The following is a 20,193-nucleotide window of genomic DNA, read 5'->3' on the forward strand; positions in this document are numbered from 1 at the left end:
GCACAGCTTAACGTTACTTTTCTCTTATTTGTCAATTTTTTTCTTCATTTTTGTATTTTTGTATTTTTTTGAGTTTTTTTCAGTATTTTCTTTTTTCGCATACATTTTGAATGCAAGTTGCAGTTGTTGTTGTTGGCGCTTCACAAAAGCTGCTTACAGTTTGACAAGCACTGCTGCATTGCCTCAGCCCAAATGATTGTCAAGGCAACACACACACACACACACACACACACACACACGCACACACACCTTTGCATACATTGTCTACTTAGTTAAGTTGTTATTTTTATTACGTCCCGCCTTTGGCAAGACTGTGCGCGCGGTGTAGGCGGGAGGGGATGATGTCTTTCGGCTTGGCTCTTGCCTCAGCCAGCAGCGTGGGCGGAGGCGGGGGCCGGGGTAGTTGGTGGGTGACTGGTGCTTGTGCTATTATGACAACATAAGTTCAGAGATAGATGGAGAAAAGGTAGATAGAGGAAAGCGGGCGTGTGAGGGGCTCCAGCTGAACATAGCGGAATATTCCAGCGTTTTGAGCGCTTAACAATAACAACAGGCAACGGTGAATGTCGAGCAGGAGAACCTATGCATAGACAGAGAGCGAAAGAGTAAGAGAGCTAGAGAGCAGGGCAGGAAGATAGAGTGGAAGAGAGGCCGAAGATGACAGAGCGTGCGGATGTCTGTGTGTGGAAGTGACAAAAGGAGTACAGAACTGCAAGCTACCCTGTAAATATGTATATAAACTACATAAAAAAGAGAGAGAAAAAGTACACGACTGGACAGATACCCTGTACATTTAAGTAAAATTTCAATAATAATTAATCTGTAAACATCAAAACCTCAGCTGATGAGTTGCTTTAGTGAACCACGCACCAAAAGCTAAGGCATGTGAGAGTTTCATAGCAGTTACCTTTTATATAGGCATTTCCATGTAGGAAAAGCTCAAAGCACGCCATTTGCTTGAGTTAAGAACCTAATTTACATACACTTTAATGCTACTGAAATATCAAGCAGAAAGCAATTCGAATTTTTTATTGTTGATAGTTTTATTTTATTATGATCAAATTTACTTCTCATCATTTTCGATATTGAGTTAGAATTGTCTCGATCATCAGCTCAAAATATAGTGCGCTATTTTTATAGGGTATATAAATGGTGTCTGATAATATCCGTAGAGTTGGGCGCAGGTAACAACAGCAGCAATGCCAGTGTTGCTGCAGGGCAACATCAGCAGCAGCAGCAAGCAAAACAACACTGGCGACAACAAGGACAATGGGCGTGGGCCACGATGAGGATATGCCAAGAAGGACAAAGCATTTGCAGTTGCTTGCTTGATTTCATTGAAATTGCTTGCCAGAGCAGTAGATGGTAGATAAGTTGAGGGCGAGGGTGAGGGGTAAGTCTGAGAGTAGGGATGGGCTTGGGGGCTGGTTTGATTTGGCTTGCTTCGAAGAAAAAAGTCATTTTAAGTAGCCATAACAGTTAGCCAGAGCTAACTAAAGCATATCAGAAAGTTGACGATAGCTTAATAGCCGAAACAAACTGGAACTGGGGCGTAAAATACCCAAAAATTGTGACAAACACTCATGAATGCACTCGTCGAATGAGTGCGAGCTCTCCTTCACTGGTCTCTCTGGTAACTGGTTGCCTACGGTAACCGAACAGAGTTCGAAACCTGGGCTCAGAGACAAGTCCCAAATTTGTTCTTATAGTTCAAAGGCATGAAACAACGCAGGCATTTGATTGTGCTCGCAAAATGTGACGTCATGCCTTCGCGTCGGACCGGCAAGCGAGAAGTCGCTGGTTCAACTTTAGTAGCATTTGTTTATCTGTATGACTGTGCTATCCAAACGTGTCGTCACCAGCATCAGCATGTGTGGCTTAACGTCGGACCAGTGGGCGAGAAGTCACTGGTTCAATTTCAGCAGCATTCGGTAAGCTTTACACATCCTGCATACATAATTTATTATGATACCGAAAAAGAGAACAATTATTATTGAAAAATGAATCGTAGCTAATAATATTTAATACTATTTTTTCTGTGTTTTCTTTGGTGTGTCAACTTCAATGCTGTGCCCAAAAAGAGACGGTAGAAGCAATATTTTCTTTTAAATGAAAATTGGAAAAAATTTGTGCTTTGAATAAATTAAAGCAAAAGTTTTCTCTTTAGAGCAATTGAGGCGAGTTCATTTAAATAAAGCGACGAGCGCAGTCATGAGTTTCTCAGCTGGCTTTTACTTAGCTTCTTGATAGGGACCCCACAGGGACAATGTGGACACGTTGAAGAACCGGAAGAGGAACTCAGAGAACTTGACGGCCCTGATATGATATCAATTTTAAGGGACTGGTAACTGACAGATCTGGGGAACCCGGGGGATGGAAGTGCACTGAACGCTTGTATAGTATAAAGTGTAGAAGTCGTATATTACCATATGTAAATGGACGTACTTCCGATAAGTTTTTACTCAGCTCAAAGAAGTTATGATGATGTTATATTGTGTAACTAGTGGCAACAGGGGCATTTAGGCTGCTTTTTTGTCATTGTCCTCCAATGTCGTCCTGCTGCACCCCCTCCGCTTCTTGCACTCTCATTGTTTCCACCACTTACAGTTACACCTATCTTCCATACACATGCCTAGTGGATGGGAGATGGGAAATTGAGTGCGCGGATGTGAGAAGCTGGACCGGCACAAGGACAGCCACGGGCAGAGAAGCAGCAAGCGGGGGGCTGGCAGGGTGCTGGTGAGGGGGAGGTTGCTGTTCACTGGCGCCGTGATGAGAGCTATGAAAATACCTGCAAGGAAATTATACGAAAACTGAACAAGCCAAAAACAACTCGGGTTGTTATTTTAGAGTTCAAGTTAAAGTTAAGCAGCGCCAGCAGGCAGGCGGATAGACGGGCAGACAGACAGACAGACAGACAGACAGACAGACAGACAGACAGAGAGGCTGGCTGGCTGGCTGGCTGGCTGGCAGCTCGTCCTGGCAGCAAGGACTCGGCAGCAGCAGCAGAAGCCGCCTAAACGGGCAGACGACAAGCGGCAATGAAGTGCGCTTCAATGTGAATGTGAATGTGAATGTGAATGTGAATAGAAATGGGTGTGGGCATTTGGCTTTGGATGCATTAAGTGTTCTCTCTTGTGAGTGTGTGTGCGAGTAAGTAAGTATGTGTGTGTGTGTGTGTGTGTGTGTGTGTGAGTATTTCAGTGTCCCAGTGTCATTGTCTGTCCTCGTATCTTTGTAGAACAATTTTGCCTGAATGCAAGCGGCAAAATACTTGAATGAATGAGTCAGTCAGACAGAGAGACACAGAGAGAACGATAGAGTGAGAGAGAGGGAGAGAGAGAGAAGGGAATGTGCAATGCTTATCCCTATTTCTATTCCAATAGCAGGCAATACCAAGCCCAACTCCGGCATATCCTTTCAACTGTGCAACGCTCCTCTGCGCTCTATCTGCGCCCATTCGAATGACTCAAATGACTCGAATGACGCGAATGGCGCAAAAAGTTTTGCAGTTGACTTAAGTGATGCCAAGTGCAAGTGAACAATTGTTATTGTTGTTGTTGCTGCTGCAATTAGTGCAGAACGCACTATTATTATCATTATGAATTTTGAGCAATCAGCAGCAGCAGCAGCAACAACAACAACAACAACAACAACAACAACAACAATAACAACAATTATAACTTTAACTTCATTGGGCAACAATTCAACTTCAAGTTGAGGCACAAGTTGAAGACGTCGGCGTCGGCGCCAACTGCGGCAAGTGGCGGAGGCGTCTCCTTACGAGAAGTGGGCGCCACTTGTGGATGTGGATGTGGGTGGGTGGGCGTTTCTTCAGATTGGCAGTGGCATTGTCTTTCGAGTGGCTGTCTAAAGTAAACACAAATACAAAGGGGCCGCAAAAAGCGCCGCAATTGACTTTTGTTTTTATTGGCGCTGCTATTCTTCTATTTATTTGTTGTTTACCTATGATAATTGTGCTATTTATTTATGGCAACGCGGCAGACGGAAAATGCAAAACGCCAAATGGCTGATGGAGCTGCAAGGGAAGCACGCGACCCTCCTGCCCCCCCCCCCCCCCCCTATCACCACCCTCCACAGCACCACTTAGCTGCCCCTAAAAGTGGCATAAAAAGCAATTGCTTTATGTGTCGGGAGTATCTGCTGAGTTTAAGCCTGTTTATTTGTGGCTTGGTTAAGTGTTTAACTGGAAGGACAATAGTTTATGCAAAGAAGAATAATTAAATGTTTATTTTCTTCTGTGATGAATACCCGGCTTTGCGCGGGCCAAATCATTGCGACAATTTTCGAAAAGCGCTTAAACTTTACTCTCTTTTTTTTAGGGTTCTAAGCTACAAATAAGTTTGAAGACTGCTTGGAATTTCCCCCAACCACCTGTGACCCCCATTTACCACGCCGTTAGGTGGATCTGCGGAAAAGTGTGATTTCAGTCTTCAAAAGCCCAACATTTAGTTGATGACTTTTTCATGGCATATCCCAGGTAACTTAGGTTAAACGTTATATCATTTTGGACATACGAGGCAAAATCCAAATCTAGATTTGCGCTAATTTAATTTTAAAAAATCAATATTTAAAACTTTGATCGAATTCGACAAGAATGCCAGCACAATTTTTCCCAAAAGTGGGTCGCTTCTGTAATCGAAATAGTGGATGGTTTCTGGTGCATTTCTGGTGCTATTTTGCATTTCTGCATATTTTTTATGATAAGTCGAATCCATTGCAGATTGCTTAGAGGACAGGTCTTTAAGTCGAACGCGAACCCGACCAGCTCAAAATCCCGAAAGAACCTACAGAACCTGTGGAAATGAGACTGAAAATTCTGTCAATTTGTGTGCATGTGAAATATATTGAAAGGCCTCTCTGGGTTATCCCGCTGCTGAAATGACCCATAAAACTGTTGTTGTTTTCGCTTAGATAAATGATAAGTGCGCAGATAAAAGTGCGGGTGTATTCTTTTATGATTGCTGGCCAAAATGTACCTTGGGGTGTGCCCAGTCCTGATTATTGATAGAAGCCCACATAATTGACAGCTGCCAGATGTTGTTGTTGTCGCAGTTGTTGTTAACCTTCACCCTTTGTGCTGGCTCGGGCGAGTGGGGAGGGGGGGAGGCGGCGGCTGGTCCAATGAATGGAGCCCAGGCGGATCTCCCTGGTTACTGTACAACAGTTGTAGAACGCCCAGCGCCAGACGCAATTTGTATGCAAATTTCATGAGAATCTCAACACATGCAAAAACAACATACACAAAAAAAGAAGAAAAAAAAACAATACACACAATAACAGCAAACGCATAAAAAACACACACACATACAAAAATTGGCTGAGCGCGAGGAGTTTCAAATGTAGGCGGGGAAGTTCGCCCATGATCGAAATAAAACACAAACATTGGAGAACTTAATAAGAGATGGCAAAACAATTGAAAACTTTTGTGGCGCCGCTCGCGGCGGAGAGAGAAAGAATGGGGAGAGCGAATGCCAAAACTAACGGTGAATGTCTTGAAGTGCAGCGACAAAATGAAAGAAACAGCCAAATTAGATTGCGACCAGAAAGCGGCGTGCTCGTGTGTGTGTGTGTGTGTGTGTATATTATTAGCACAAATAAGTGCCAGATTAGTGGTGGGCCATGTAGTGCGGGGCGTGGCAGCCACACATAAAACAAATAACAATAATTGTAAAAGAATAAGTGAAATTAAAATTAAATCTACGCACCGACATTCCACTATAAACATCATTGTCTTGCTCTCCCTCTCACTCGCACTCCCACTTCCACTGGTAGTGTTACACCTCGCCCAGCAGCGCTCTCGCGTTTTGTCTATGCTGCTGCTGCGGGAGTTAAGTGTGACTGTGGCGGCAGAAAAATACCAAACATACCAAAGCCACTTTCTATGCAAATTTTTATGTGTTAAATGCATTTTGTTGGATTTAACATTCTCGCTGATTTTTTGGTTTACATTTTTGCATACAAATGAAGCCTGTGCCGCCATTGTCGTGGAAGGGTGGTCGACTGGCTGTGAGTGGTGTGTGGATTTCTGTGTGTGTGTGTGTGTGTGTGTCTGTTATTTGATGCTGGGACAACAGCAGCACACACAAATTAGAGGATTAAGTAGCTTGGCTGCTGCTGCTTCTGCTGCTTCCGTTCCTGCTTTAGATTCTGTCGGCTGCCTTCCACATTTTTCCAACTGCTGCTGCTGAGGCTGCTGTTGACGTTGGCATTGACGCTGCAGTCACCATTTGCCATTCGCTATTCGCCGTCATGTTCATTGTCTTGACGGCGAAGAAGCAGCAGCAGCAGCAGCGACAACGGCAGCGGCGAGACAATTACGCTAATTCGCCTGAAATTGTTTTGCATTTTCTCAACGCCGCCGTCCTTGCTGCCTCCGCTAACGTTCCCCACTTGCTATGCGGCTGCTGCAGCCCGCATACGTGAGTGTGTGGGTTTATAGCTTTATATATATATATATGGGTGTGTGTGTGTGCTCGCGTGTGTGTGTTGGATCGAAATCTTTTCAACGCTTGTTTAAACAGTTAAATTTGATTGCGTTGTAAATAAGAGACAAACACAAAAGTGAACATGGAAAAGTTTAGCGAATGGTGTAAAGCAATATATGTGAACACATCTATCTATGCCATAACCGTTAGATCAAACGAGCTTTATAAAGTTCCAGATTACCTCAACATAAGACGATCGTATTAACTTGGCACCAAATAACAACAAATAAAAATAATAACTCATATACATCATGTATACGTGTTAAGTAAATCATCATGAAAAGTAAATCATAAATGTTGCATGTGTCTACATGTTAGGCATATGATTTATCAAATAAAGAGGATGCTCTGTAGATATGGATTATTAGAATTTGAAACTATTTTAGATTTTCTGATTGGAAATAACTATTCCAATCACAGCACAAAATGTACGCAGGTTACATACTTTCGGAAACTCATATATTCATTTACAGCACTGCTTCTGCTACCTTATTACAGCGTTAACAAACACTGGAGCACAGGGTATTTAAAAGTCATTTGCCCTCAACGATTGTTTTCTCCCTTTTTATGGTTGGTTATGCATTAAAAGTAATGAGAATTGAATACAATTATAATGTCGGCTGCTGTCATGATGTCAGCCCTAATTATAATTATCATAATGGCGCATGTTTTATGCAATTAAACATTGATTTCAGTTCGTTAGATATTATTCAATAGCAAATACTACATACGAATCATTCAATTTACGTTCGTTCAGCAAAATGCCAGGCGCAGGGCTTCGAGCCCTGCTGTTGCTGTCGCTTTTACCACGTGTATTGCAATGAGTGGATGTTTAACATATGTATTGTGCTTCTTCTTCGGTTTTAAATAACAACAAATTTTTTTTATAATTAATTGATGATGTTTTTAATGATATATATATGTTAGCTGTTTACATAGGAACATACGTGCGTGGCTGCGCAAATATAATTATCCGCACCTATTTGCAGCATTCCAGTTAACAACAGAGAATCGTCTGAAAACTTTCGTTATGAAATTATCTACAGGTAAATATCTGTCAATTGCTTTGTTTATAATTTGTATCATTCTTATATTCAAATGCAATCTATATTATTTGATTCTATTAGTGATATTCTATTTCATTCCATTCCATCTATCCATTCGATTTTCATTATTCGGCTTGCTTTTTATTAAATATATATTATATTTCCTCTTATTTCTTTATACTCAAATCAATTATATTTTCCTATACTCCAACTGTGATATTTTCTTTCGTTCCATTCCATTCCATACCTATAATTAGTAATACTCTGTATTCTCTCGCTTTTTATATACTTATATTGTATATATTATTTTTAATTTTTTACTCAATTCAATTCCATTCTATTTTAATTCAGCTGAGATTGTTTTCGTTCCATTCCATTCTGTTCCATTCATACCGCTTAAGTCTTTCCTCCAAAGGTAGCTTCCTCTCTAAACATCGACTCACCTTGTTTTCTGCATCAGCTTTTACCATATAACTTGATCTGTATCGTTTAGCCCTGCTATATGACTGCGCTCATTACCTAATCCCATGTTGGCTTCCAATCCGCTGCTGATTTTTGTAGTCGATTCAACGATATGGAAACAATTGCTGGGCTTTAACAGGCGCAGCGACTGCTGAACGTACTCACTGGCAATTCGCTTGCACGGGCAGGGATGGTGAGAGAGGGCGGGGGAATGGCGAGGCTCGGGGCAAGGGGCAGGAACTGTAAGTGGTTGGGGCATTTCGGTTTTTGGCAGTTGGTTACAACGATTGAATTTAATTAGCTTATCATGAAAGCGTATTTCACATAAATTTATCAAAATTGCTTTACACAACAGCGGCAGAGGACTCATATCTCCTTCTAAGCGATGTCGTTGGGGTTGGGGGGCCACGGGGCGTTGTGGCAGTGGGTGTTCTCGGGTGTCGGAGGTTCGGGGTGTCGCACAAATTGCATTACGGCCCGCCCATTAAACTGATAAAAACGAGAAACGAGCATCGAGTTGAGTTGTGTTGACTCCGGCGACACTTTAAACTTGATGGTTCAACGGATGAGGCAGTGCCAGGGGAAGGGGCAGGGGCAGGGGCATTTTGGGCGGGGGCACACCCACAGCCAGAGCCAAAGCCAGAGAAAAGAGGCTAAAATTAAATTTATTAACGCACATTACAACGCATACACTTCACAGCACTCAAAGGCAAAAGAGGATGAGAGCGGGCGGGGGGTGATGGGGGGGGAACAATGCTGGCTTGGTAATGTCTGTGGGTGGTGTCTATACTTTTGGTGGTTACTTGAAGGTCGAAAGAGTAGCAGCAACAACAACGGCAACAACGGGAACAGCAACCGGCGTCTTTTGTTTTCTAACTAGTTGGCAAACACTGTACGGTGGAACAGTGTTGAAAAGCGACGCGTACAAAAGAAGACACGGCTAGAAGTAAAATGACCCTGGAGGAAATGAGAGCGTGAAAAGAGCATGAAATGAGTGCGATAGGAATCGCGAATTGTGCTTCAAAAGATACAGAATAAAAGCACAAGCAGAAGGGATTACAAATATCTAAGAATAGGCCGATTTCTGTCCGACCAAGTTCGTTTTTATAAGTCTTGAATCAATTATCTTTGATTTTACTCCGAGCAGGATATGCAATCGTTTGTCCTAAATTTGGAATTCTTAAAGTGACCTTTACCCTTGACCATGTGTACTTATTTATATATATATTTATATATATATATATATTATATAGATATTCTCTTTATATGCTCGCTGCCTTTATGGGCAGTCAGAATACGTGGTAATCAATTTTAAATTGACTTATTGGATTTTTTCATATTAATGCAAGAGCTGTAAGCAGCTTAAAGTACATAGACGCAGAGCGCACAAGAGTTGCATATAATACGCACATACACACACACACACACACACACACACACGTACGCATACACGATAAGGCGGGGCCGTTGGGCTGGGTCTGTTTCCGCCTTATCGATGGGCATTGCCATCGGCTCTTTGATAGCTGGCGAACTGTGCTAATTGATAAGCGACGTTAATCGGCCGTTTGCCAAAACAACAACGGCCATAAAAATGTTGATGCCACTCAAGCGCGTGAATGTTGTCGATAAGTGCAGCCTTCCTGTTGTGCCACCCGCCTCCGTTGGCGGTGTCCCGTTACCTACGCCCAACCCGCCAAACTGCCCAGCCGCCCGCCAATCCCTCAGCCGTGGCGCGCGTTCATTTGTAGTGTCAATGCGATTATGATGATTATGTCGCTTCACGTGATGCACACGATGCTAATCGCTAGCTTGGGCCTATGACCCGGCGCTGCAAAGTCCACGCGCTGCACGCTGCCCCCCTTCTCCTGCCCCCTGCCCCGAACCACTTTCGAGGGCACCTAACCACAAAATCGGTACCCCACGCGGAGCCGCGTGCAATTGAAGGCATTTGTGCGTGAAATTACATTGAAAATTTAATTGTGCACACAAAGTGCAGGACGCTGTGCATTAGATACGCAAAATTTGCTCATAAATTAAAATGTACCCCATGGATCAGGACAAAAGGCATGCCCCAAGCACCCCCAGCCACCCCCCGCACCAAAACCACCCGCGCATCCAGCCAGCCAGGCACCCCGAAACCCAAACTGCATACAAATGTAGTTAACATCCAACTGACATGTTCGCTTCGAGGATAACGAGTAGCGTAATTATCATTTAAATGAGTGTTTTATCAGTGAACTGCCACGTATACCCTATTGGAAAGAGGGTACATCGGTCCTGTGACCTTGGACTGGCATCGCCTGACCTTTGACTAGCAAGGCTCTAATTTCTAGAAAATTACTTGCATATCTGTAACTGTATCTATCGGTATAGCTATATATGTGTATATCTATATATCTATATGTATATATATATATATCTGTGTGTGTAAAGATATAACCATATTTTTATCTGTCTCTTTATCTTAATCTTTCTCTTTCTCTGCAATTATATCTGTTCCTTTATCGTTATCATTTTCTTTGTCTATATATCAATATCTAGATATATATCTATTAACGATTTAAGCCATTTGAGCTATTGCAGCCCCGCATACCTTCTTGCACTTGGGCTGTTTTTCCGCCAGGCCTGGCTAATGACTGACTGTACACTGTGCTACATTTCAACCAATTTTAACAATTATCAGCAGAAATTGGTATGTGAACACGCAATCTATCGATCTTCGTGGCGTGACATGACGTCTGAAAGGTTGAGATGCGGCTGCCTTGTGGTATACTTAATGGCAGTGCAGTGAGGTGGTTTTTCTTTGTTGTTGTTGTTCCTGCTGCAGTTCTTGCTGTTATAGTTGTCAGGCCGGGCTAGGCTGGGCCAGCTGAATTGTGAACTTTGAGCTGGGCATAGTCAAGCCTTCTAACTTCGAAAAGTTAGATATTTGCCGTGTTTTGCCGTTGTTACGACTGTACATAAAGTCGTAAGCCAGTTGATGCAATTTTCCAGTGTGAAAATTAACAAGTACACACACACACACCGTCAAATGAAAATGTGCGCTCGAGAATTCAATTTGTGCAAAGAAGACGGAATCTCAGTGGGCGGTAGCTGGCTGTAACGGTGAGGGGGGGGGAGGGGAGCAGGGAGTGGGCTGCATCGTCTGTTTACTTGAGGTTTTTTTCGTTGTCGGTGTATGAGGCCCAGCCGGAAGGAAGTGCAAGCGAACAAACCGAGCGCAGCACAAATACGTCCCGCGGGGGGCGCAGGATTCGGCTGGCACGGGCACAAGAAAGTGGGTCTCAGGTGGTGTTGCCGGTTTTTGCATTGGAAAATTGGCACAAGCGGATGCGACCGACGTTTGCGAACGCGACGCAGCGCCTTACCAGCCAGCTAGACCCTACCCACATGCTAGCACTAGTATATTTATTAGGAAATTTAATTTCACATGGAAAAAGTCGAAAGCTGCATTGGCAAAAATAGTTTCCAGCCGTCCACGGGATGGAACTAATATGATAAAGCTGAACAGCTGGCGTGAAGGATGCCGTCGAAAGTGAAAGAGTAAAAACGGCGACGGCAGTTGCCCAGCATTCCACGTACGTAGAGCTAGGCATACAGATACAGATACAGATACAGATACAGATACAGATACAGATACAGATACAGATACAGATACAGATACAGATAAAGATACAGATACAGATACAGATACAGATACGATACAGATACAGATACAGATACAGATACAGATACAGATACAGATACAGATACAGATACAGATACAGATACAGATACAGATACAGATACAGATACAGATACAGATACAGATACAGATACAGATACAGATACAGATACAGATACAGATACAGATACAGATACAGATACAGATACAGATACAGATACAGATACAGATACAGATACAGATACAGATACAGATACAGATACAGATACAGATACAGATACAGATACAGATACAGATACAGATACAGATACAGATACAGATACAGATACAGATACAGATACAGATACAGATACAGATACAGATACAGATACAGATACAGATACAGATACAGATACAGATACGATACAGATACAGATACAGATACAGATACAGATACAGATACAGATACAGATACAGATACAGATACAGATACAGATACAGATACAGATACAGATACAGATACAGATACAGATACAGATACAGATACAGATACAGATACAGATACAGATACAGATACAGATACAGATACAGATACAGATACAGATACAGATACAGATACAGATACAGATACAGATACAGATACAGATACAGATACAGATACAGATACAGATACAGATACAGATACAGATACAGATACAGATACAGATACAGATACAGATACAGATACAGATACAGATACAGATACAGATACAGATACAGATACAGATACAGATACAGATACAGATACAGATACAGATACAGATACAGATACAGATACAGATACAGATACAGATACAGATACAGATACAGATACAGATACAGATACAGATACAGATACAGATACAGATACAGATACAGATACAGATACAGATACAGATACATACAGATACAGATACAGATACAGATACAGATACAGATACAGATACAGATACAGATACAGATAAGATACAGATACAGATACAGATACAGATACAGATACAGATACAGATACAGATACAGATACAGATACAGATACAGATACAGATACAGATACAGATACAGATACAGATACAGATACAGATACAGATACAGATACAGATACAGATACAGATACAGATACAGATACAGATACAGATACAGATACAGATACAGATACAGATACAGATACAGATACAGATACAGATACAGATACAGATACAGATACAGATACAGATACAGATACAGATACAGATACAGATACAGATACAGTACAGATACAGATACAGATACAGATACAGATACAGATACAGATACAGATACAGATACAGATACAGATACAGATACAGATACAGATACAGATACAGATACAGATACAGATACAGATACAGATACAGATACAGATACAGATACAGATATAGATATAGATATAGATATAGATATAGATACAGATACAGATACAGATGCAAATACAGATACAGATGCAGACTTGGAACTAGCTGAAGCCTGAGTGAGAGATGGAGAGAGAGAGAGAGAGAGAGAGAAAGAGAGAGCAAGAGAGAGCGGGAGAGGGAGAGATACAGTTCCGTGCTATCCGCATAGTCGCAGACCATAAGCAAACACAAATGATGGCAATCTGTTGGCATATAGCTCACCAGGCACCCCTTCCCCCGCCAGCAGCCAGCTTGCGACCCCAGGAGCTGTCGGAATATAGACAATGCTGGCCAAATTTATATTATTAATGCCTGTTTATCTACATGCGACGATGTCGCTCCCATAGATACGATGCTAACAAGCAACGTGCTGCTGAAACCAACTACAAGCCCCAGCCCCGCCCCGCCCCGCCCGTATCTATTTCCCTCAACAGGAGCAGCATTGTCTGCGCTTTGCGGGTGTTGTCTTTGTCTTTGTTTACGCTGCTTTATGAGCTTCGATTAATTTCCGCGTAAACAGCGCGAGGTCGCCCACACCCATACACACGCACACGCGGGCGCACACGCACACATATTTATAATCATATTTAGTTGGAAAAATCAACCGTAAATGCTTGAAAGTGGAAATATATTTCGGCATTGGTAATTAACTCTTAACACGATGCATTCAACGCTTAAGAGCAATTCCTATTTATACATTTTATATTATCTTTAATCCTCTTTCTACCTTGATTCTTATAAACAAGTCTCTAACTGAAATGTTGTTTTTCAATTTATATCAAATGTCATTTCATATCTTTTATCTTATATTTATACTATAGACTTTATCTATATACATCTGAGTCGTATGCTTCACATTCCCTTGTATCTCAAGTCTTATATCATATACATATATATATTATATATTATATGTCATTTATATATATAGTATCAAAACAACAACAAATCGTACCTCCCTATACATATATATTCTAGTCTTGTAGAACAGTGCTAACCAATAGATATATATATAATCTAGTGCTAACCAATAGAACTCATGTGTTCAAGTTAACTGCAAAGGCCAGTCTCCGAATTTGCTAATTAAACCATTGTTCGATTAAAGTGAGTTTGAATGGGACTAATAGTTGCACATGGGCCATTGTCGGGGCCCTTATTTAGATAACAGCTTAAGTTAAGCATAATTGATCGCATAATACTCATAATGAGTGCTGAATGCATTCCAAGTGTCCGCTGCAATACTCGTTTATGCCACTTGCATCAATAGAAGCGTAAATGTAGCTCATGAATATCTATATATATATATATGTCTGTGTGTATACATGTATGTGTATGTGTATGCACAATTATATAATCAGTTAAGTAGGCGATTACACTCATTAAGCTAAACCACAGCAGCGCATGAATACCCGCTGCTGAGGCCACCCACACTCGGTTAATTATTCTCACTGCATATTGCGAATTATTTTACTGCCTTTCGTTGGTTTTTCTCCACTTTTTTGAGTCATTGGTTAATCATCGTTTGTTGAGCTGTGTATTTAGCCAAGTGAGTATTAGTACCGGCCCGCTCCGCCCCGCCCTCGGCGACATTCGCATTCACACATTGACAATTAGTAAGCTTTATTTGTAGATAGACTCATCGCAACGGTGCTAAAAGCTCGATAACATTCTATCATTATTAGCCCCTCATATGACATGGCACTCAGTGCAAAAAACATTCAAATAAACAACGCAGATTAGCAGAGTACTCGACTGAAGGACACCCTGGATTTGATCTATGTTGAACATTTATACTGATTGGTCTGATCAAATAATTTGGTATTATTTATTAACTTTTATTATTATTGTTCTTATCTAATCATTGTTCAATTATAATCATTTCTAATTTTATTGCTGATATTAATAGTATTATTATTAATATTATTTATATAAATAGTAGTATGGTTATTGTTATTCTTGTTTTTTTTATTTTTGCTAGACAGTCCCATATGTTCTCCGAATATGTTAGTTTATAATTATAAAGCTACCTCCGAGCAAATGTCACATACATCTGCCCAAGTTAACGACGCCCTCTTCATACTTATTTTACGAGAACAAAGTAAAAACGAAAACCTTTAAGAAACGTAAAATATAATTTAACAATCAAATAACTACAAAAAATGGCAAAGTAAACACAAAAACAGTTTTTTGTCAATGCCGCATTTGAAATGCTCTAAGAAAACAAACCGATAACTTTAGATTAAACTTCAATTATTTTGGGGCAACAACAAACATATTAGTTCGAGTTCAGATCTGCAGTCAGTTGAATATTATGCTTTATTATCGCATTCCAAAAGAATTTACATTTAGCGCATGGAATATGTGCAAATGTTTATATTGTAGAGATATAGATATAGATATAGATGTGCTTGCCAAATTGAGTTATAAACTTAAATATAGCACTGAAAGCTGGCGAAAAAGAAACCAGCCAAAACATGCATATTCTGTTATGATAGCTTGTCCAAATGTGTGCGAGCTCATAATCAAGTGGGTGTGGGTCTTGGTCCGCCCCCTCCGCCTCCGTCTCCGCTGGCCGCGGGCCAGACAGCCGGCGAGATTAAGAGATCTTGATAAACAAAACTGAGCCAATAAACAAACAAAAACATTGCAGAAAATATTGGCAAATATATATGTATACAAACGTATAAGGTGTGTATGTGAAAGCACGCGAAAAGTTCTTATCGAATGATCGATAATGAATGGGTGGCCCGCGGAGAAGGAAGTGCATTATGTGGGGCGACATAGAAAAAAGCTTCTGCTGGCGGCGGGGTCGTACGGCCGACGTGACCAGCCGCACATACGCAGTAGCTGGGCCGAAAGCTCGCTGGGGAAACCGGCAGCGGCGACGTCATCGTCGGCGCTGGGACTGGAGTCGCTCCCGCTGCGCGTTCTGGGTATATAAAGCGTCATGCAGGGCGTGCGTCCCGCGCATATTGCAAATACGTATCTTTAACGCTGGTTCAGTCGCACAACGTAGCCCGACGTACACGCAACATGTGGTCCAAGATTGCCATTGCCGGAGCCCTGACTGTGATGGGCGGAGTGCTCTATGTGAGCGTCGTGGATAACTTTGCGTATGTGGATCGCTCCCTGGACGTGGCCATGCCCAAGGCGAAGCGTCATGTGGAGCAGGAATAGAAGCTGCAGGCAGTAGCTGATGCAGGTGGAGTTCTGGCAGGAAGCAGGAGCAGCGGGGGTAGCGGGATTACAGTGCAAGTGGGGGAGAGGGGATGAAGTGAAGTTCTTGCCAAGTGGATTACAGTTACAGTATTCTCATGCAACTGGCTCCGATTTGTTGCTGCAACAAAATGAACTAGTTCAGCTAACCGACGAAAAGTGTTGCTATTTAAGCTTGATTCTGTGTAGTTCCAAAATGAACTGCAAGCGTGAATCAGCAGCAGCGAACAAGTTCTTCAACTTCAAACTTCAGACTTCGGTGCCGAGACGAACAACAGTCGCCGTCGGCGTAAATTATGTTTAATATTATTTAAATTTTTTTCAATTTTTTTTTTTAGCTTATAACTAAAACTAAGTTCCTACAGTATAAAAACATGCATGTTGTACATAGTTAATAAATGCACGTAAGTTATGTGCAAAAGGCAAGCGACAGCATTTGGATAAACATTTCAAAGAAATATTATTATTGTTATCAATCGATATTTTTAGTGAGCTGATTTCAGAGTTCACAACTGCGTAGCCACACAGGATGTGACCTTCTATCTATGCGGAAACATTGCATTGCACACGCTTATCTTAAATATGTTTATATATCTGCTTGATTAGAGTACCTGTAGATTAGCTTGTTACGTAATAAGTAAGCAGAAAAACAATAGCTGCTGCCATCGACAATCATATTTAGTTGGGTTTTCAAAACTCATTTAGGCCGAAAGGGACTCAGCCACAGCTTGCCGGGCCCCACAGCTCGCACGCCCTCTCAAAGGGAGCGGGTGGGCAAAATCTGTGGGCGTACTAAAAATGACTGGCAAGCCGCAAATACTTTGTCAGGATCAAGTTGACACTCGTTTGGTCGTTGGTTATGGCCCGGCCATAAGCCCCGACCCTGTACGACTGACGGTTGACGCTTGACGCTTGACGGTTGCAGGTCGCAGGGCCCCCTCTCGCCCTCTCCGCCACCCACGCCAAAAAACTGCGAGCTATGCATAGGATGGCGTTCGCATTTGACACTCTTTTTTGTCACACAAATGGACACAAATACAAACACACACTCACAGACACGCGCACACACACACACACTTGGAAGTGTACCCATTGGCCAGGCGAGCTTTGCTCTTGTCATGCGTGTGCGGCGGCAGTTTGGCAGAACAGATTGTTGAAGATTTGATTTTGGGCAGCTACCCAGTGACCGGGACAATCGTTAATCTAATGAAAGATGACGTCCACTGTGCGAGAGGCAACAAAATTTGAGTTGTCCAGCTTCCAGCGCCCAGCTCCCAGGAACTAGCCTCACGCAGACCCCACAGTTCGATCCAGATACTTCACCCGCTTTGGTCAGCGGCTGTTTGCTAATCATTCATCATTCCTGGCTGGCTTTAGGCACTGATAAATAAGCGGCAAGTAAAGCAACTAACTGTAGACGGGCGTCATTGACTAACAGATACACTGCACCCAACTTCAAGCGACCTTTTCAAATATTACCAAATTCTTCTGTCCATAGAAAGTAACGCTCGTTTTTCTCCTTGCCTCAGCTCTAACCTATACGAAATGGCTTCTTAACCAAAAAATATAAATGAAATCTTTACGGAAATGAAATGCTCCTAATGTATGTCTACTTTACAAGAACCTACATAGCCCAGTTTATCTCTTAAAACCAAACTTTGAAGTTAATACTTATATTAAATAATATTATCATATAGAGGAATATATATTATATTATACATATATTTTAATACTTAGCGTGCTCAAGAATATTTGTAAGATTATTTTAAGTTCTCCAAGATGCCTCCTTTTGCCTGTTGCATGTATTTGCACAACACATAATACTTTTTGTACAAATTACCAATTAATGCAGAGAATATCAAGGCAGCTTAAAGTATGTGTAGAAGTGGGCGTGCCTTGTCACAGGCAGGTACTCGGTTGCATTAATATTTAGCCAGCTGGAGGAACATTTGGGCAGCACACTTGCTGCTCCTCTTATCTGGCACCTGGTCAAAGTTCAATCAGTCGTCTCGTGTCGGCTTACCGGAGCCCCCACAAGCTTCCAGAAATACTCACAAATTTTCACAAATTTGCAGCTTTACGGGTCCTTTCGAGCTGTCACGCCCCCTGTACGGCCACTTGTCGCGAGCGGGCCAATAAAATTTGATTAGCCCCGGCCGCAGCGGCAAATCCTTTAGGTCTCAAGATTCCAGCTGGCCAAAGGGGCCGCAGCAATATGAGAATTTATGTATGTTTGCCCCACAGTTTCAGCATCGGCCTCAGATTTGCTGCCCACTTACCCCTCCCCGCCCCAGCTCCCACCAATAGTCACAGTACGGACAGAGGCTGGGCGAGAGCGAGACAGCAGATGACTATTGTATATTCATGGGGCCAGTCAGCAACTTGGCCAGGATGGCCAGAACACCGAAACGTGGCCCGAGGCCGAGCCGGCCAACTTGGGTTAATTTACATTATAAACTTTGAATATTTTATTGTTTGTCTAGGAAAGGACACAGCTGGCGGCAGACCAGATCGTGAGTGCTGCCGGCTCTGGCTCTGGCTCTGTGCCTGTGCCTGTGCATGGGCGTGGGCGGGGCGGGGCCTGAGTATAGATGCGGCCAGGCTGGTGGCACTGCGGCTTCAACTCCCAGCCAAGAACACATTTATTGACACTTGGCGATACACACAGAGCGTGGCCAGGCGCCTGCTGAACTGGACGAGCTTCACATGCGGCTGTGGTCAGGGCGTCGGGACGTCGCCAGAGTGTCCTTCTACCGATTTAATGACGGCATAAGCATTTTTGTCCAAGTTATGAGACAGCTGTCGCTGCCCAAATGTTGCACCTACCACCTACCACCTGCCGACCTCCCTCTGCCAGGCGTTGGTTCCTGCCTCGCCGTTGTCATCATCAGCATTAACAGGGACATTCAAAGCGATGCTTGTTAAGCTTTTAAGCATCGGTTTACTAAATAATTAAACTATTGCTTGTTGCCAGCTCGTAAACCAAATCAACCACAGTTTTCTGCAGCAGCAGGGCGTCCAACTGAATACACCGCCCACACAGGTGGTGGCGACAGGAGGGCGTGGGGGTGGGGTGTGGCTTGGTCTAGACAGATGGACATTTGAAAATTGGAAATGTAAATAGATATGAAAATGGAGCTGCTAATCGATAGCTCTTTACTTATCTATTGTTAACTTATCTCCCTAGCGAGCCATACACTTAATGAAGCGATAGCAAAGGCTGCACGACTGAGAAATACTCTTTTCTTTATACTGAACTAATGCAATTTTTAATTTGTTTATAGCTGAGTTCTAATATCAAAAATAACAGTAAAACTGTGACTCTTGACTAAGATAGTCTGCTATGTTTTGGTGTGCTCTTATAATTAAATTGCCGAATTTTTGGCTCACCCTAATAACTCAGCAAACTATCGAGTAGTATCGATTACGTTAGTTACCCTTACGATATTTGTAGTGTTGCAAAACTGTCGATACTTTGGTTTTCGTCACAATCCATGATATTGCACTGCTCCTGGGATTCTGAATTCTGACAATAAAATTAACCAATAATATAATTACCGGGCGTCGTCCGGCTCAAGAAACGCACCAGCTTTAATTTTTAGCACGTGTGTACTTGTCTTTTTTAAGAAGAAAGTTGTTGCTGGATTTGAACCGGCGTTCTTCTGATTCAAACTCGAAGCTCAGTTTTGATTGGTTAAAGAATACCAACATATTTGTATAGTTATTTGTATTTATTTGGACATATCTCTAGGGATACTATTGCAGCACCACAAAAGAATTGTTTGACTACTTTTTAAGCTATTGGCATCGTTCTTGTGTTGTGTTTATCCAATATCAACTGCTTGCCCTCAACCTGTTTCATTTTGGGTACCGTTTAGATGCGGGAGTTTTTC

At 42.2% G+C, this 20,193-nt stretch overlaps 1 protein-coding gene and 1 long non-coding RNA gene across 3 annotated transcripts in view; both read left to right on the forward strand.

Annotated features, from left to right (window-relative positions):
• LOC116652199 (uncharacterized) overlaps window positions 1-20,193 on the forward strand; it is a 62,619-nt gene that overhangs the window by 15,071 nt on the left and 27,355 nt on the right. For both annotated transcript variants that reach the window (XR_004305195.2, XR_004305196.2), the window contains exon 2: window positions 4,344-4,501. This is a non-coding gene — a long non-coding RNA (uncharacterized lncRNA). The remainder of the gene's footprint in view (window positions 1-4,343; window positions 4,502-20,193) is intronic.
• On the forward strand, window positions 16,047-16,726 carry LOC26531337 (uncharacterized). The gene has a single exon (XM_015169185.3). The coding sequence runs from the start codon at window positions 16,118-16,120 to the stop codon at window positions 16,259-16,261; it is 144 nt and encodes a 47-aa protein (XP_015024671.1). The 5' UTR covers window positions 16,047-16,117; the 3' UTR covers window positions 16,262-16,726.

Source organism: Drosophila virilis, chromosome X, assembly GCF_030788295.1.
Source record: "Drosophila virilis strain 15010-1051.87 chromosome X, Dvir_AGI_RSII-ME, whole genome shotgun sequence".
Taxonomy (NCBI): domain Eukaryota; kingdom Metazoa; phylum Arthropoda; class Insecta; order Diptera; family Drosophilidae; genus Drosophila; species Drosophila virilis.

Coding starts and splice junctions, on each gene's coding strand:
- LOC26531337 (XM_015169185.3), top strand. CDS start 16,118: ATGTGGTCCAAGATTGCCATTGCCGGAGCCCTGACTGTGATGGGCGGA.